Source organism: Pelmatolapia mariae, linkage group LG13, assembly GCF_036321145.2.
Source record: "Pelmatolapia mariae isolate MD_Pm_ZW linkage group LG13, Pm_UMD_F_2, whole genome shotgun sequence".
Taxonomy (NCBI): Eukaryota; Metazoa; Chordata; class Actinopteri; order Cichliformes; family Cichlidae; genus Pelmatolapia; species Pelmatolapia mariae.
Genome location: NC_086238.1, coordinates 4322931 through 4342686, shown reverse-complemented (window position 1 = coordinate 4342686; position 19756 = coordinate 4322931). Strand labels below are relative to the sequence as shown.

Genomic DNA, 19756 nt, shown 5'->3' with positions numbered 1-19756 from the left:
GTTTGGATTCAGGAGATAGACACCCTCTCTGCTTTTAAGATTAGTCTTAAAACTCTGCTTTTTGATAAAGCATATAATTGGGGCTGGATCAGCTGACTCTGAATCCTTCCTTAGTTATGCTGCAATAGGCTCAGGCTGCTGGGGTCTTCCCATAAAGCACTCTTCACGCACCTTTTATCAACACCACTCTGCATTAGTTATTATTAATCTCTGACTCTCTTCCACAGTGTCTTTTGCCCTGTCTTCCTCCCACCGGTCACAACAGATGATTGCCCTTTCTTGATCCTGGTTATTCTGGAGGTTTCTTCCTGTTAAAGGGAGTTTTTTCTTCCCACTGTCACCACGTTCTCGCTCACAAGGGATTGTCTGATTGTTGCAAAGCCTATATAGACCCTTGAGGTGACTGTTGTTGTGATTTGATGCGATATAAGTAAAATAGAACTGAACTGAAAATTTTATCATACATTTTTTTTCACTGCTGTTTGAGTAAACCTACTCAGCTTCTTGAGTAAATTATTTGTTATCTAAATTAATGATGGCTAACACAATGCGTGATTTTAACTTTTAAGAGTAAAACTAGATTAATAATAAGAAAATGTCGCATAACAGTTACTTGCATGACGAGCTCCAACATTGCTCTACCTTTGTGCCACTGACCAGCGTGTTGCCTGACAGCATAAAGTTTTCCATACTGTGTGGCAAGCTCCTGAGTAAAGGGGAGTAACAGATGAAATTTAAAATGTCACCGTGTTTCAGCCTTGAATGTCTTGACACTTTCTAGAAGCGTAGCTACTCTGGCTGTCATTGTATTTTTATGTGTGTGTTTGTGTGTGTTAGTGTGTGTGTGTGTGTGTGAGAAAGAGAGATGTAGAAAGCGTGTTTTTTTTTTTCTTTTTTTAATGGGGGAAAGGAATATTTGGACATTTTATCAATAGGCATTATTAAATCCTGCTTGCTTGAGCTAATCTTGGCAGACTGGAGCGAGAGGAAAGAGAGAGAGTTTGTGCGAGAGCGGGTGAGAGAGGTAGCCATAGAGAGGGAGAGCGAGAGAGCAGTGATGTCTACCCCATGAGGTGAACAGAGACCGCCTGTAAGCCGCTTATTATATCGACTACCACCTTTTCTCTCTCCTCCTCCTCCGTCCCTCCCCTCCCCAGTTTTCTCTCGTTACCTCGCTCATTTTCTATCTCTGCATTCTCTATTTTAAACAACTCCCTCATACAAACCTGCGCACGCAAACACACAAGCACACGCTCATACACACAAATTCACATGTGCCCACAAATGCACACAGACAGCACCAAGGCGAACCTTCTTGTTCAAAGCCAGAAGCAAAAAGCTGAAGTTTTATTCAAATGAATGTTTACTTCTTCTACTGCCAAGATGTGTGTATTTGTCACCGGGTATATATGTGTATGCTGAGAGAGAGGGGAAACGGTACAGAGCATGCAAGTGTGCACGTTTTAGTGTGCGTTACATGCACGGCAGAAGAAGAAGGGCTGACAGTAGGTGATAAGCCAGACAGGCCTGCTCGCTGTGATTATCACCCAACGGACCCCCTGTCACATACACATGCGCGCACATTCAGGCACACACACTTGCATACACAGTGCCCAATTCGAGAGAGTGTGTGGCAAGGATTTAGGATAGGACAGACGTGGAGACAGACAAACAGACAGAGAAGCCTTGGATCACAGGCAAGGTGGAAAGCACAAGAGAAGCAAATGAACAGAGACTGGAGAAAAAAAACAATGCATCCAATTATTTTTCACTGAACACTCATTGTTTTTTTGGGTTTTATGTATCAATATTAATTTCTTTTAATGTTTGGTAAAGATATCAAAGCATTTTGTCACTGTAGATATGCAAGATAGACGTGTGTAACATGTAACACCAGTCAGGCGTTGTAAATAACATGCTCTGTCTTGGTCTCTCTCTGATATAGGTGTGTGGCCATCTGAAGAGGTGATGGCGCATTACTGTCTGCAGAAACGTCACATGTTCAAGTGAGTTTTTTCTCTCTTTAGAACTACTCACGTCATCGACAAACAACTCACCTGTTTCACCAAATGCACAAAAGCTAACAGTAGTTATAAGTTCTGTAGTATGACATCAGTAAAATATTTACAACTTAAATGTTAATTTTTATTTTATTGTAAAGAAATGAGGTATTCAGAAAGCTCTTCTGCAGCATATATAACTCCCTACATTCAACCATATTTTTCCACATGAGTACCCCACTTATGACAGGAAGCTGTTTTATGATAATAAAACAAAAAGAACACCATCATTCTTTCTCTGAAACATTTTGGAAAGCAATACTTTCTTTTTTGCACTGACAGATTGTTAAACTACAATAGAGAAATAATAGAAATCTGACTTTAAAATGTGTCTACTCTTCAGTAAAATTAAGGAGAAAATTGAAATTACAAATCACTCCCAGGAAGGTGGAGGAAAGTAAAGTAGAAGTGGGAAGGGTAACACATTTAATACACCAGAATATTTCTGTTGTTCTACTTTGAGATTTAAGTAATATTTTAATTGACCTTTTAACAGTGCAGAGTTTTAAAAGTTCATAAATTTAATTGGCAGAAAATCAGTCTGAAACACGGGCTTTCTGAAATTCACTCAAATGTAAATCAGACTTACACCTGCAGTAAATGCTTGGACCTTTCTGCGCCACTCTGTTGTTCTGTGCTGCTCTTTCCCCTGCTCTTGTCTGCTGAGCATCGGCCTGCCCTGTGGCACTGGGCTGAAAAGCACCCAGGCACTTTTGATTTCCACTCAAGGTGGAACGTCACCCTTTGATTTCCTGTTTTAACATTCAAGAGGCGGGAGGCAAGGAAGAGAGGGGTATTGATCAGAGCAGCGAAGTGAAGGTCAGCAAGCGAGGGAGGGAGGCAGGGAGGGATGAAAGAGGACAGTGGTTGAGATGGAGGGGAAGGGAGATGAAAGGAGGAAGAGGATGGAAAGAGGGGTTGAATGAGCATCCAAGCTACAGGACTCTGGTGTGGATGTGTGTGTGTATTCCTCAGATTTCCCGCTGATTGAGCTTGTGCTTCTCAGTGTTCAATATTCAGCTTTCAGGTTGATGGTTGAATTGATATTTCTTACCCTGCTGTGTTTCTCGTGTGTGTGTGTTCTAGTGTTTGTATGATAGTATGCGTGTGTGCGCGAGTGTGTATCTACATCTGTGTGCATCTACTGTACAGTATGAACTCAAGTGTGTGTTTTAGTACTAAACTGCTGGTTTGGCTCAGCAAAGTGAATCTCACTCCAACTCGTCTCTCTCTTTTTTCATCTGTCTCTCAGGGGTGCAGTGTGTGAGTTAGGAGGAGGTATGACTTGCCTTGGTGGGCTCATGGTAAGTGAGATACACACGGATGTTTCTGTGAGAGAAATAGCTTGGCTTGCCTAATGAAACCAACCCTCACCGATCAATACACACACAGCATGTGCACGGAGTATCCATACCTATTCAGACACTATCATTTACTGCTTGTGGGCATCTGTCTGTGTTTGTATATCTGTGTGTACCTTTACAGGTATATGCATACAAACGCTCTACTTAGATGATGTTAATTAAGTTAAGCACTACTCTTCAGAGTTAATAAAACAGCTTCTGCTTTTGTTTAGCGCCCAACATCTCCACAGTGTGTCCACACTGTCATTTAGGAGGCCTCAGCAGTTAGAAAAATTTATAAATTTCATTCAAAATTTTATTCAGTACCAGACTATAGAGGTATTTTGCATTTCATGCGAAGTTTGCATGTCCTTCCTGTGCTCGTTCAGGGTTTCTCCCACAGTCGAAAACATGCTAGACTGATGCAGTTTGCCCAGCACCCTAAAAAAAGAAATTCCAAATCTTACATATTTATTAAAAAAATAAACCCACTGTAACTGAAAATGCATTTATGTAGCTCATCTAACATAGTTTATGTTACATGGAGACTTGTGAATTTTATGAATTTGACAAAGACGATGTGAACGTTGTGAAAACATTATGATAACTGGATAATTTCAGCATGATATATACAATTTCATTTTGCATGTCAGCACAAATATTCATTCCGACTGCAACTCAGGTATTTACAAAAACACACACACACACACACACACACACACACACACACACACACACACACACACACACACACACACACACACACACTGCAGGTGTGCTGCAGTCTGTCAGCCATAGGGTTTATTAGCCAGGGCCTTAGGGGCTTCTCCACATAGCAGGCGTCAGCGTCCCATTGATCTGTTAGATGCCATTCTGTGTGTGTGTGTGTGTGTGTGTGTGTGTGTGTACGGGTTCGTACTATCCTGGTGGGGACCAAAATCTGACTTTTACTATCCTGGTGGGGACTTTCTGCACCGTGGGGACCAAAATCCAGGTCCCCTCGGGGTTGAAAGCAATTTTCACACTCAAAATGCGGTTTTACTGTCAGGGTTACAATTAGGTTATGGTTAGGTTTAGGGTAAGGGTTAGGGTTAGGCATTTATTTTTAATGGTTAGGGTTAGGGTAAGGGGCTAGGGAAAGCATTATGTCAATGGGATGTCCCCACGAGGATAGCAAACCAGACATGTGTGTGTGTGTGTGTGTGTGTGTGTGTGTGTTTGAAAGCTGGGTTTTATCTCTTGGCAGTCAATACACCATGTTTTGACATTGGTGGCTTGAGATGGAATCCTTCCTTCACACCTCTCCTTCTCCTCTTCCCTCTTTCATCCGTCACTGACACCACATTCACCACATGTTGTCCATGTGAGCACTGATTTTTTTCCCCCTCCTTTGTTCTTCAGTTTACTTTCTGTATAATTATTTGTGCTCTAGATTAAAATGCCAAAAATGCCAAAAGCAACAATATGTTTACATATATAACAGGAGAAACGTACATCTTATAATCCTAGACTCTGCATTAGGTTGTGCTTTCATTGCACAGGTTTACGTATTTGGTTTATGAATAAAATGTATGAATACTGTATTTTACTAATTAGATGCGCTTCACTTAGTACAGAAAACAAAGTAAACTCATTTTTTTACTGTTAAAATGTGCTAGATTTTTGACTGGATGTCAGGTTAATTGCTGGGTAACAGCCTTTGTTTAGATGAAGATCCTTGTTATTATGCTACAGGATACCTTCACTTCACATGTTCAGCACACTGGATGGCAGAATATATTCCTCCAAAAGCAGTACATACCGTTCATCTGTGGTACGGTGGTGACAGCGGGTGGCAGGATGCTGCTCACGGACTGTCAGGTTGGGTTCTGTCTTTCAGCTCGATGCACTAGTTGAGCCTGGAGGTGCCATCCTCTGTCTGAGCAGATGGTGGGACACACAGCACGCTGTGACCCTCTCACACAACCTTCAGGGTCAACATGTGTCGTGTGTTCTGTTTCAGAAAATCTTTGGTCTACTACATCATACAGCTTCTTTTTGCCATTTCAATCTTAGGATTTATATGCATACCACCACAATAACTACTTGCACTTACACTCACCTGTGTGTATATGCACATACACACTCCTTAACAGAAATAGACAGCCTGACATACACCCACCGATATAAAAAAGCATCTGCAATGAAAAGAGAATGTGAAAGATGAGGTTATAGTAAAGCACACACCTCTCTATCTATATCTCCCTCACGCAGAGACATGCGACGCGACGCAGCGCAGCGCAAAAGCTTTCTTTTCATTCTCTCGTCTCCCTCCATCTCTTTTCTCTTCGCCTCTCGCAGTCTACACTGCAAAGTTATATGAAGGGCATCAGGCAGGCCTGGCGAGCCGAGTGCAGAGTGACAGCGGCAAACGGAGTGATGGCTCGGCCTGATAAACACCCAGCGTCAAATGAAAAGGCTCTGCGCTTGCCATCATCCCCTGTCACAATGCAATTACTGAACAGAGTGATAGCAAGATAGCAGCCCCCACCACTAGCCACAATGATAAAAGTATTGACTGATTTGATTGAATGATTAAAATAATGCAGACATAAAAATGGGGTGAAGATAGAGAGCGAAATGGCAGCGAGGAGAGGGAGCAATGGAGAGAAAGGGCGGGGAGGGCTGGGCTGCAAGAGTGAAGCTTTGTAGATATGGTTATGTCATTATTGTGTGTCTGTGTGTTCAGATGTTTGCGACATCTAAGAGTGCTTTTGGTTTTGTTCTTTTGTTCCATGTTGTTTCATTTCTCTGTCTCTTCCCTATCTCTCTGTTTCTCAGGTTGCCATTTGTGCTGACGTGACGGAAGTCCTGCTATCAGATGGGAATGAGAAGTCCATTCAGAGTATCCTTACATCGTCCTCCCCTCGCCTTCTCTTAACGTCTATCTCTTCATCTCGGCCTCGTTCCTCTACCTCATATTTATTTATCTGCAATCATACTTCTGTGAATTCTTTTGTCTTTCCTGATGGGGTTTTAAGTACACAGTTTCCCTTCCCATTCCCATTTATTGATGTAATGTGATAAATCTACATGATATGCTGTAGGTTACATGATATGGGAGACTTTCATATATTTAAAACATCAATTCTATGACAATTTGACAATTGTGTAATTAAAAAAACAAATCCACAGATTGAAAAATTCTGTAAGCAAAACAGAAATGCTTCTGTGTTTAAGGCAGTATAGTCAACAATTCTAAAACAGCTTCCACAATGATTGGTGCACCTACTAAACTAGCAGCTACGTGTATATATACGCCAATTACATAACTGCAGTCAATTAAATACAGATATCCTAATCACAAAGTTTCTGCTTAAACCACTGCACCAGTTGTTACTGACAATTAAAAGCTGAAAACATTCTAATTAGCATGCTGCAATCTAAGCTATCATTAATGCTAATGAAATATTCTAGTATTTTAATTTTTTCCATGCTGTGTGATCAAGACTTTTTCACTGGCACTGCTATAGCTACGAAGGGACTTTTTCGAGAGAGCGTGTCGTATCCTTCATGTTCCAGCCTTGAAATCAAAGATTGGATTGCAGTGTGGAAGAATAGCCATCTACCTCTTTTATCTTTAGGCAAACGCAGCAGATGGGGCACCCACAGTGACAAATACCCAGCACTACTGCTCAAAATGGCATCTACCAATCCTAACTGCCTACAATACCAAGTTAAGAGCACAGTAATTGCCATCCTGTCAGAATTTGTTTAAGACTTCATCTAATGCTAAGGCTAGGGTTAGGGCTTGATGAGCATTTTAGAAGCAAGAACAATCAAGGTTTGTTAAAAATGTTTTTTTTTGTGTGTGCATGTGTGTGTGTGTGTGTGTGTGTGTGTGTGCGTGGTTAAGATTTAGGCCTATAATTAAGTTTTTAGGACAAATCTTTAGGTGAGTTTTTTGGCAACATTTGTTCACTGAGTGGGTTATTGATCAACTCTGTCAGTTTGCAAACCGTCTTGCTCTTCTTTTCTACTCTATATTTACACTTCTCCCTGTCTAATCTCCTTTGTAGCCCCTTGTTTTGCCTCTTTTCTTCCATCTCCTTTCATCATTCCTGTCATTTTTCTCCCATCCTCTCAGATCTTGCTTTATTCGCCAAGCAACTACACAGACAAAAAGAAGCTCTGACTCGCTGCAGTTGTTTCACAAAAGCAGGAAATATAAATACACATTTCTTCCCCATTGACCGATATGGCCATATTTAGCTCTGCTTACAATATCTCTGTCCCAGCCAGCTACAATGCTCCTTTAGTGATCACAATAAGACCAAACAATAACATTTTGGAGCCTGTAAAGCACACGCACACACACACATACACACACTTGGGCACACAAACAATGCACCATTGACCGGCAGCTTTGTTTCACAGAACAAACACATAGAGAGAATTGTAAGTGAAATCATACCGAGAATGGATCGAACATACACTGAAAGAGAAAGGGGGGTTGAGAAAAATACATAATTTGTTCTGGGCTCAGCCAAATTGGCCCATTCACATACCGCAGGCACTGTGTGGTATTTCCTCTTGTAAAGGAAGCTGTTGGTCTTAGCCTTGTGCTAATGGCTACTGTTTATCTCGCATGGCATTATTGTGCCGCTAGTGTTAGAATAGAAAACGATAAGGAATTGTGATAGGGTTCAGTTTTATACAGTGAAATAGATGAGAAGATATGCAAGAACGAAATGTGAACTGATGACATTTAGATATATCTTGAGAATAGATTTTCCGTTTTTTCTTAGAAGTTGTTGACCTCATTTATAGTGCAGAAAGATACACAAATACACACCGACTATAGAGTGGAGAGCCTCTGTTGCTCTGACCTTGAATACTCATGCTGAAAATCAATGGAAATGTTCCATTAAGAATGATTGATGCATGTCATTGGCTGCTGCTTGTCTGCTTCTAGTGATGGGAGCAAATATTCTTCCACTTTAATGTTCAATAATACTCAAATCTCTCTCTTCAACTTTTTCCTTTTTGTGTGTGTGTGCGTGCGTGCGTGTGTGTGCTTTCAACTGGCGTGTGTGTGTGCTGACCTCTCCTCTTGTGGTGTGCTGGTGATGAGATTACAGTAAGCTGCTCTGCTCTTCGCCCTTTCATCCCTATGCATAGCACACTCATGCACAGGTGTCCAGTATGTGTGTTTTATGTTCATGCTAACCTACATATTATTGTGAATCTGTGTCCAGGAGGGGTCTTTGATTTTGAATTGACTCTCCAGCTATCAATCTGTGCATCAGCTTCTCATCCATCCCTGCTCTCTCTCTGTCTTTCTCTCTCTTCCTCGCTCGGTGCTCTCTGTCTTTGTCGATTGGATTTGTCTCAGCTCTTTGCAGGCTTTAAAGACAAGGAAATCCTAATTGAATTGCTTTGCAACTCCACAAGCCAGTGTATTAATAGACAACTTGACATCAATCACCCAGCCTTTGTGTGTCTTGGTGCGTGTGTGTGTGCATGCATATGAGAGGGACAGTGTGAGTTTTGTATCTGTGGTTAAAAGCCTTCCCATTGATCCAGCTAGAGGCTGTTGTGATCTGCTTCCTTAGACTGGCTCTCTTTCCCTGGAGATGATCTCTGCTCACTGAAGCTTTCTCCATGTAGATGCCTACCATATGTGGTTTTACCTAAAAAGGGTCTTACAATTTATCATTCCTGATGCACCTCTTTGGCTTTTGGCTTTGTACTGTTCCAAAAACCTTAATATCTTTAAGTGGATCGTCACCAGTAGTTTAAATCTTTGAATTTTGCATTTTTAACAGACCTCCCACGTTTGCATTTAAAAAGTTTATAAAGTTCTAATGAACTTAAAAGTCAGTATTTGATATGACAATTTTTATTCTTCAACACACCTCCAACTTTCTTAGAAAATCTCTTTTCTAATGTCTTTGGTCTTTAGGAAAAGTTCTCCAGGTCTCTTGTAGGACATTCAAAGCTCTTCTTTGCTGCATTTTTTCCACGCTGTCCAGCCAATGACAAGCCTAAAGATACAACTTAAAGTTGGTTCTATGCTAAGTTATCTGTTATGTGTAGGCACAACATGGGTTTATGCTTTGAGTTAGGTGCCTTTTTTGCTTGAATGATTCATAGGTCAGTGTTAAAATGGCTTAACAATCAAAGTCACACACAAAAAAAGGACCTTCAGAAAGCCTGGAGAACTACTGCTCAAGACCACCGCAAAACTACAAGAAGGTCTGGCTCCTTGGAAGCAAAACACATAGAATTGAGGTGTGACTTGAAACTTCTATTTCTAAAAAAATATATATATATTCTGATAATAGTATTAAACAAAATCCAACAGATGTTTTTACACCAGAAATTTCTATCGAAAAACTGCACTGTACACTATCTTGAATAATTAATTTCTTGGATACAAATATTTCAGTTCTGCTCATGTTTCAATATGTATTTATGTCCTAATTGCAGTGATTTAGCACACACCCTTTGACTTTTTTCTTTCTCTCTGATCTACTCTTAGCATCTTTCTTTTATTTCTTTAATTTTTTTATTGAATTGTATGTCCAGAGATTGAATCTTGTATGCTTCATCAATCCTTGACTATGGCACGCCAGATGTTCGAGGGCTGGTTGAGAAAAACAGGCAAGCTGGAAAGTTTGGCTCAACATATGTATCTTCCAGGTAAGACCATTTTTTTACTTGCCTTGGCACTTTAATGCCATTTTATTGTGTGAATCTCAGAATTTTATCTTCAATAAATATGCCGCTTAAAAAATGTTTATATGAAGTGGTCAGTTACATACTGTAATACCCTTTCTTTAAGTGCAAAATATGTATATGCACACGCTTGTGGGATCATCAAAGAAAAAGACCCTCTTTGATAGGGGTTTCTCATCCGGAAACCAATGAGATAACTTTCCACTGCACACACGCGCACACACAGACTCACACCTCATATGCAAGGACGGGCTAAAACGTAGTTAATTGTTGTCCCTGCCTTAAAAAGGCTTTTTTCCATTGACTGACGATTTTGCTCCCCTACCTCTTCTCTCTCTTTCGCTGTCTCGCGTTTCTGCGCATATTTACATGAGTGGAAGATGGAGTGAAAAAGTAAACGTATAATTAGGCTACATTACTTTGATTGTTTTCTTTTCAGATTATGCCTGCTGTCATCTCTGCGCTGCAAGAGAGGGCGAAGGGCACGATGCGATTGTACAAGGGGATGGATGGGGAGGGGCATGTCGTGTGATGGTGTGCGCACATCCACGCATATGTGTGTGCGTGTGTTGGGACCGCCTGCTGTGATTCGAGATTGTGTTTCTAGCGGGGCCTAATGTTTTGTTTACTGAGTGTTAATAATGCCTAATTAATAATCCCCCAATCTGCCTGACAGTGTGAATAAGAGGAAGGGAAAATGGTGTGGAAGAAGAGATGGAGAGAAAAACGGAGCTCCTCTAACAGTACACGGTATCAGCACAGTCTTTATACAATCTCAAAAGCAAACTGGAGCATGAAAGAAATGGCATATCAAACTCTGGTAACCGACAACAAAAACTTAAACATCAATGCAGTTAGGCTCATAGCAGTGGCCAGTAATTGAGAAAGTAATTATTGAAATGCAGAGTCAGATACCACAGCCTGATGACTGAGGATGGAAACCTGGCAAACCAGAGACCACAGAACCCTCAACCTACATAAACAACAAGAATTTGACTCTATTAAAACATGAAAAACGTAATATTTATCTTAAAATCTATCAGTGCCATAGACACACAGATATACGTTAATATCTGGCACTATCAACCAATGGCATCATCTACTGGTTTTGCCTTGAAACTGAGCTGGAGCCTAGAGAAGTTTTAGTGCAAATTCTTCAAAATATCAGAAGTGGCTGGAGTGGGGGGCATTACACTTGAAATTTGATTTGAGAACATGTTTAATGTGTATGGCAACATTAATATGTAAAGTACTGGACAAGGTTCCTCATTAATGCCAAAAACTCATTTAAAAAAGTACATACAAATTGGGACTAGATAAGCAATTATCAGTGTTGTCCCTGACTGAAATATCTATCTTAATGCCTTGCAGATGTATGAGTCCAGCTAAACCAAGAAGAAAACATAATTAATGACAGGTGATTGTGGTGCCACAATCCCTGAATCCCAACAAACCAAAGTTCACAAAGAAACAGAATGACCTTCCTGGCTTGACCACCAGAACACTGACTACAGGGTGTGATTTTAGCTAAAGACGTCACAAGAATTGTGGATAAAAATTACTGACATTTTATTCCAGGTTAGAAGCTGACACCTTTTTATTAGTAACCCTCAATAGTATGGCACTTTAAGGTACTATTGTTCTAGTTTGGAACTGTGATTATTACTTTTTGAGGAGAACCTGCAGATGAATACATTAAATTATTACATAGTGCATAGAGCCATGGGGATATAAGCTCTCCCCGTTTCAAACAACAGCTCATCCTACCGTATGTATCTTCTTATGTATAGTGTTTTTTTCTAGTGTGAATAGGGTTGAGTAGCGTACATTGTGTAAGGTGAAAACCATTTGGTGTCACTGCACTTTGTCAGTCATCGTATCTATTGAGCAAGAAAGAGGAGTGTGGATGTTGACTGGAAACCTCTATAGAGGTGGCCTTTAAGGGTGCATGTGTGTGTTCACATGGTATAAATGTCAAGTGTCATGTCAGAAGCCACCTCTCTTTACCTCACAGGTGACATGTCTTCCCTTCCTGATGCTTTCTCCAGGTCTCCTCTGAAGCAGAAAAACAGTGGGGGTCAGTAAGAGACCTGTCAGAGAGCAAGAAGCTCTAAAGGGAGCAGTGAGGGAAGAAAAAGGAAAAAAAGAGGCTTTTGCTTGGTGTAGTGTTTTATCAGTACTGGTTGTCTTCTGTCACCTTCCCTTCAGATACTCAACTTTAGTCCCTCTTTTATGTGTGCGTTACAGGGTAGTAAGGTGGGACTGTGAGATGGATATTTCTGCACTGGAGGGTCACTTTGATTTCATCATGTGTGCAGACTGGTACGTTCACACACACACACACACACACACACACACACACACACACACACACACACACACACACACACACACACACACACACACACACACACAGCCAGTACATATACACGATCTGTGTGTGCGTTCATGACATTAATTTTCACTTTTGTGTGACAGTCTTTACATGGCCCCCCACCAGCGCCTGGACCTTCCCCTGCCTTGTCCACACACTCACATTCACACATACATGCATATGCTCAGACACCCGCCTGCCTCCATTTTACACCAAATTGCCTCGTTTTCTGCTTGGTGTCCCAGCAAATGGATGACTTAGGCAAATTGCAAATAATTGCATCTTGACAAGGAAGGAGAATCGGTAAGATAGAGAAAGAGTTGAGGGTGGATGGAGGGAGGAGCAGAAATGGAGATGGAAATGGAGAGATAGAGCAACATAAACATAACAATTAGCCCATCGGTCACTGAAATGTAGATCTTCAGACAAATCGGGAACTACATCTTTTTTTTTCTGCTTCAAGCTGGGGTTCCATAATAACCCTGTAGGATACTGTAATCCAGGTGTTCTTAGAGGAAACTGGGCCACAGGATTCTGTTTTCAGGTTGTCAAAAATTTCAACCCGATTTGCCTCCAATGCATCCACTGGTATGTGTGAATATGTGAATTTTTGCTAAAAGTATTGTGGCCTAGAAAATCAAGTGTTTGAATTAATGTGTGTGAGGATGGGTGAATGAGTAAGACAGTGCTCTGAGTGCTCAAACAGAGTAGAAAAGAATTGTGTGTACCAATTCATACATACACAAGAAGAATTTTTAAAAAAAAAAGCTAACTGTCATTTGGAGTATCAAGGCTTCTTTGAGTCGCTGTGAAACTTTCCACTAAAACACTTCGCTACTTAATGTATGTTGGCAATGAAGTAGAATCTGTCAGGAGATAACACGTATGCTGTACCTGTCGCAGTGGCAACCCAACGTCTTCTAGTGGTTAAATGAATCCTCAAGATGAAACTTTAGGACTTTTGAACTTTGTTGTTCCAGAAAACTTTCAACCAGATATCTGGTGTGGAACGTGATTATAAAAGTGACAGAGAATTTGGCCTAAATAAAATTCAGAGAATCCAAAAGATCCCCAGAGAAGAAAATAAAGCAGGCTTTTTAGAAGGAGTGGAGCACTGCTGACATGGATTGGTGATACTATCCTGTGATTATGAACATTCAGAAGACTGTCTGTAACTACATATCTGTTTGACATTTCATCTTCTGTCTGATAGGGGAAATGCAAACCCAGAGTGCAGAATGCACAGCACACACCAGAAAAGTAAACTAAAATGTGCAGTATATATTGTATTCCATATATTATGTCCTATTCTTGTTATGGACTATGATGTTTGTAGACAACATTGTGATCTGTAATGAGAGTAAGGAGATGGTAGAGGAGAGATGGAGGTACGCTCTGGAGAGAAGAGGAATGAAAGCAAATGGAAACAAGAGAGAATATGTCTGTGAATATAAGAGAGAGAGACCGGTGTAACACGGAGAGAGTGCAGGCATGGTAGAGCAGGTGGGGATGATTGTCAGGTGTGATTTGTGACATAATGGCATGTGCTATGATGTATGGTTGGGAGACAGTAGCATTAACAAAAAACAAAAGGAGGCAAATGTGTTAATATTTTGACTGGAAGTGCCCAGGATGAACAGGATTAGAAATAAGTATATCAGGTAAGGAGACTTCAGGTTGAGCAGTTTAAAGACAAAGTTAGAAAGGCCAGACTGAGATGGTTTAGACATGTGCAGACGAAGCATAGTGGATATATTAGAGGATGATAAAGATAGAGCTTCCAGACAGAAAGAAAAGAGCAGGATTACAGTGAAAATTCATGGATGTCGTGAAGGAGTACATGCAGAGGGTTGGTGTGCTTATCCCTAAAAAGAGCACTTGAATGAAGAAGATGTCCTTTTCTTGTTTTCTTTTCTTTTTCCAACTTTTTTCATGTTGTTCAGCCACACAAAGATAAAATAGATTTTGTCGGTATTTTCAGGTAGTCCTCATTTTACTTCTATATATGTGTGAATGCGTCCATGTCTGTGAACCCGTGATCATCACAAGATTTATTCTGAGATTTTGGCACTGTCTGAATATAATGGCGTGTTTTGAATGACATGCCTCCCTAGTGTCCAAGTTTAGAACTGTAACAAAGGGCTTAAAGTTTTTTTAAGGCTCCAGTTTTATTTTCCTCTTCAGTGGCCCTGAAAGCGTTTATGGTTTCCAACACAACTCTGAAAACTGTCCTGTTTGTGGAACAGTACACCAGCACTTCCTTTGGCGTTATAAAACCTTTGCAGGTGGATAAATGGCATTTACCGTCCACCACTCCTGCACATTGACTTACACACATTCACATATAAACATACTCTAAAAAGATGGACATTCTGTTGGTTGAAGCAAAATCACTTTGCCTACTTCATCTTGTGCGTAGTCTGTGTGTATCTGTCTGCACAAGTACGTGCATGTGCGCTAAGTGCAGCATTAGCAAACAGCGTTATCATTATTTTAATGTCACAGTCATTATGAGTAATAGCCAGGTATAACACCCAGAGAGAGAAAGAGAGCTGTCCGCTAATAGAGGATATTTTACAGTGAACTAGTGTATACGCACGTGTGTGTATGACGGATTGAAGCGTACAACGTGAGAACCGAGTAAATTGCATGTAAAGTTTTGATATCACAGGTTCCTTTCGCTATTTCTCTCAGCAGAGATTTATCTTGTAGTTGTGAGTCTGTAAACGTGTGCGCATGTGCTGCAAGATGTTTTTGTGTAGTGTCCTCTTTTCTCAAGTGTATGCAAGTGAGCGATTGTGTGATAATTGCAGTGGTGGTGGCTGAAGAGTGATGGCTGATCAATTAACGGGAACGTCATTGTGATGATCACCTGCGAAAAGGTCAACAATGCAACTTCCACTGCATTAATTATGACTCCTGCTGATATCAGGGGGACCACTGCTGAGAAGACAGGAGAGATGAGAGGAGAGGAAAAGGGAAGAAACTTATTTGGAAATCCTGATTATCCTGGGGGTGTTGTCTAAATTTTGCCTTTAGAAATGTTATTTAAATGCTTTCACTTAATGAATCTGTTACCACTTAGAACTCAGAAACTTTATCATCTAAACCAGAAGTGGCACACTCCTCTTACATAGTCAGTCATATTCAATACAGCCTAATATGGTCTCTAGCAGAGCACACCAGTGAAACTAACATAAGATACATGATATAATATAAACTGTGTCCCTCTTTTTTTTTTTCACTGTAAAGACTTTTAATCCCAGAGGTGTCTTTATAATGAAAGAAGTCCAGTTTCAACAATACATTGCAGTTTTTCTCTGTTAAAGAAACAATAAACAATCAATGCAGTAGTAAATATAGAAACCAAGCAGAACAGCTCTTTGGGTTTAACTTTAAGAAACAAATATAATAAACAAATTGTATTTTTGCTAATTCAGAGAAGATGTCTATAAATTTCTACAGTAAATAGTGAAAAACAGGAACTCCTCTGCTATTTATTTATGGATTACCTAACAATACAAAAACTCCTTTTATCTATCACTTATTTTCAGTAATTCAGCTGTTAAAGTGAAAGAAATACAGTGAAAATGTAATTTTTAAATCATAGGTGTTTATATTCTGTGTTGGTATTATTAGATGTGAAATCAGAGCCAGAGCCAATCAGAACAGCTTTTAAGGTTCATGAGGTTATTGAGGTTACTTCATAAACACCTTAGGCACCAAAAAACCCCCAATTTTATTAGTGAACTCATGGCCATTTACCTCTAAATGGCAAAATGGCAAAAAAGAAGTGATTTTCTGCTGTGGGCTCCTGAATTTTAAGGATAATTAACTTTCATGATGCATGGCCTTGAAAGTAGTAAGTTAAAAAATTTAAGACTTGTGCCAGTAATATAAGGAATACAACTGGAAGGAGCAAACGGGACTGCCTAACTGTGAATAAAAGGTCAGCAGCTCAATGAAGTGTTAGAATGCTGCATATGATTAAAAATCAGAGATATTGCAAAGATAAAAGACAGTCTTTTATTTTATCATAACTTGTATTCCATTCTTAAGAGTGAAAGTCACTCTTCAAGTTTATTGAATGTTTTGAGGGATGTTTTTCAGCAGATGATCTAGCTATACAGAAAGTCACCCAGTTCTGTAACTATGAACACTTGCTTGTCAGAAAACAAACTGTCACTTACTCAATGTTTTAACAAAAAAACAGAGGCTTTGTTGAGTTTATAGTTAATACAGTACGATGAGATAGAAGATGGGTTAAAGAAGGAAGCAAGCATGATTTCAGTTGACACTGTAGTTATGAGACAATTTTGGTCAAATATGAAAGTCTTATGTGGAAACTTTCAGCCGTTTACACCGAGAAAGGAAGTTTCAGTGAAGTAGGACCCAGCATAGCAGAAATAGTGTTGTGTGCCTCCTCACATTTGTGTTTGTTTTTGTCTGGCAGGGAGAGAGAGAGGGATTCCTGCAGTGGGCATGAGGGTGGCAGAGAATCTTTGGCTGGGATGTTGGCATGTCTGCTTTCTCCAAAAGCTGTCCATGTGTAGGGAGTGAGATAAAGCCCTGTTTGTGTGTGTGTGACAGTGAGTTTGTGCAAGTTTCTGCATCCTTCTGGTTTTCACTGTATCTATGTAATTGTCATCTTCTGTTTATTCATATTTGCAGTCCTTTATCCATACACACCTGTTTTTGTGTTTCACTTTACTGCTCATTGTTATGCTGGATTGCATTAGTTTAGAGACACATTACTGGCACACGCACGCAAAACACAAATATATCTTTGTTGAAAGCTCTGTGTGATGCCTTTTAGTAATATCCCTCTGAGCCGAAGGTCAGAAATATGTAATGGGAGTCTTTTGCAGTATTAATGTTGTTGAATCAATAAAGGAGTGATCGTTGCTTCAACATGTTCATGGATGAAGAAAGAACATTAGTTTCAATATTTATGATTAATTTTAAAAAACAACATCTAGTTTAGCACTACTTTTGTGGCAGCAATTTACTTATAGAATTATTTATTTAAAATTTTAAATTTGCGTTTTCTGATATTGGAATAGTACACGGGTGGTGTGGTGGTGTGGTGGCTAGCACTATCCTGGATCCAAATCCACCAGGTTAAATCTCTATATTGGCCATAGGTGTGATTGTGAGCGTGAAAGGTTGTCTGTCTCTTTGTGTACTACACGTTTCTCCCTGTGACAGCTGGGATAGGCTCCCCATTGTGAAACTGAATTGGATAAGCAGACTCAGTAGAAACTGTTGTGACGTTGTGTTGCTGTTTCCGTCTTAAGTAGGTTAGTCTTGTTTTCCCACATGCCTGCAATGTAGTGAGAGTACATTTCCTGGATAGCCTGGGACTAAATAATCTGACATAAATCAATTGAATTTAATCAAGTGAAATTCAAATAAATCATCACTGCATGTTCTCCTGTGTTTGCGTGGATTCTCTCCGGGTACCCCGGCTTCCTCCCAAAGACATGCAGTTATTGGGGCTAGATTAACTGATGATTCTGCGATAGACTGGTGACCTGTCCAGGTTGTATCCCGCCCTTCGCCCTATGACAGCTGGGATACGCTCCAGCCCCCCTGCAACCCTGATAAGGATAAGTGGAAGAGAATGGATGGATGGATGATAATGCTTTCTTTTATATTCTTATAATGCATATAAAAAATATATACCATTGCACCGTAATCCTTGGGGACATAGACTTAGTAAATGATGTCATTTGTTTTTATAGTCTCACACTTGAGGCCTTGACATCATCAGTGCACGTTTGTGTATAAGCAGACAAATTTAGTAGCAACAGATTCACACACCCGTTCGCCCTTTGACCTCTGGTCTGTTTTGACTGGAATTTGCTGGGCTGTCCTGGGTGGGTGGGGTCATCACAAGACAATAGGCCTCTGACAGTCTGAGTTCATCAGAGGTGACCTTAAAGGGAAAGAGCACTTATTTTGTGAATCTAAAATAATACCTCAAAACTTTAAAAAGAAAAGACAGAGAATGCATTAAAGAATGTGGAAGATTTTTAAACAGGAATGTGGTTTCAAATTGTAAACACTATATTAAACATCCCAGAAGCCAAACTGCTTCAAAAAATATTTTTAATGCATTACTAGCACCATATAAAAAGAGATACAGAGTGAAGTACCTCAATCAGGAATGCAAACCCTGCTGTAGAGGTGACTGATATTTAGTGAAATCATATTTTTAAAAAAAACTTGTAAATAGCAAGAAAACTTAAAAAAAATAAATACTGTAAATTGTTATGTGTCAAACTTTAAAAAAAGCAATGCCCAAATTTTCCGAATTTTAAAAACTCAAAAGGCTTCAAGAGAGAGGTTAGCAACCATTGGGCAACCACCGGTCCTGAGTAGTTGTAGGGGGTTGCTGTCTGTTGCTTGTTGTAATCAATTTCAAAGGGGGTTATTGTTACCCCCATACCTGAGGTAATAATCTTAAACTAATGGCTCCATAATTCCTCTATAGATCTTGGTAAATGGCTCATTAAAGGTTTACTTTGTGTAACTTGTCCAGCCTTATTTGTGGTTTAGCTTTCAAGCCACAATATTCTACTTGAATTGTAGACATCAGTATTGACCATTGCTCATTTTTTTAAACTGTTGCCCTCTGAATGACACTATGTCCTTCCCTTGGCCTTAGCGTGTGTCTGTACATGTGTGTTTATACGTCTGTCCCAGCCGTTACCTCCACCCAACAAGCTCACTTCCTTGTTTTCCTTGCCACTCACTTTTCCTGTGAACTGATATCTTTGGCAAAATAAACCAAACTGAAACCTCTCACCTTTCAAGTCAAATAAACTTCACACCTCCATGTAGCCTTGGAAGAGTAAGCAGTTTTACATATATGTGCTCACATGTTTGTTTTAATGCTGGTTTGTGCAGAGTTTTTACCAAAAAAAAAAAAAAGCAAGAACATATCTGTTTATGTACAGGCAAACATGGAGAGAGCAGATCCTGTTACATGCACCTCTCATTCCTCGTGGGGATCAGAGGATTTTGAATGAGGAAAGGTCAGAGACTGTGATTGGAAGGTTGAATCCAGATTGCCACTCCACTGGCCAGTTGGACGGATGTGCAGGATTATGTCAAATCTGCACTGTATTGTTGCATTTTAGTCAAATTACTCCACTCTCATCTGTGATAATAGATACACGTGGACACAAACATGCACACACACTCATAGTGCACTACTCCATTGCATAATGGATTGAAATTTGTCTTTGTGAGTA

The 19756-nt window shown here is 40.0% G+C and overlaps 1 protein-coding gene across 2 annotated transcripts in view; it reads left to right on the top strand.

Moving 5' to 3' along the window:
• camkmt (calmodulin-lysine N-methyltransferase) overlaps positions 1-19756 on the top strand; it is a 112263-nt gene that overhangs the window by 75510 nt on the left and 16997 nt on the right. For both annotated transcript variants that reach the window (XM_063491097.1, XM_063491096.1), the window contains 5 exons: positions 1946-2006; positions 3313-3364; positions 6224-6287; positions 10021-10087; positions 12371-12445. In XM_063491097.1, coding sequence (XP_063347167.1) covers positions 1946-2006; positions 3313-3364; positions 6224-6287; positions 10021-10087; positions 12371-12445 — 319 coding nt within the window. The remainder of the gene's footprint in view (positions 1-1945; positions 2007-3312; positions 3365-6223; positions 6288-10020; positions 10088-12370; positions 12446-19756) is intronic.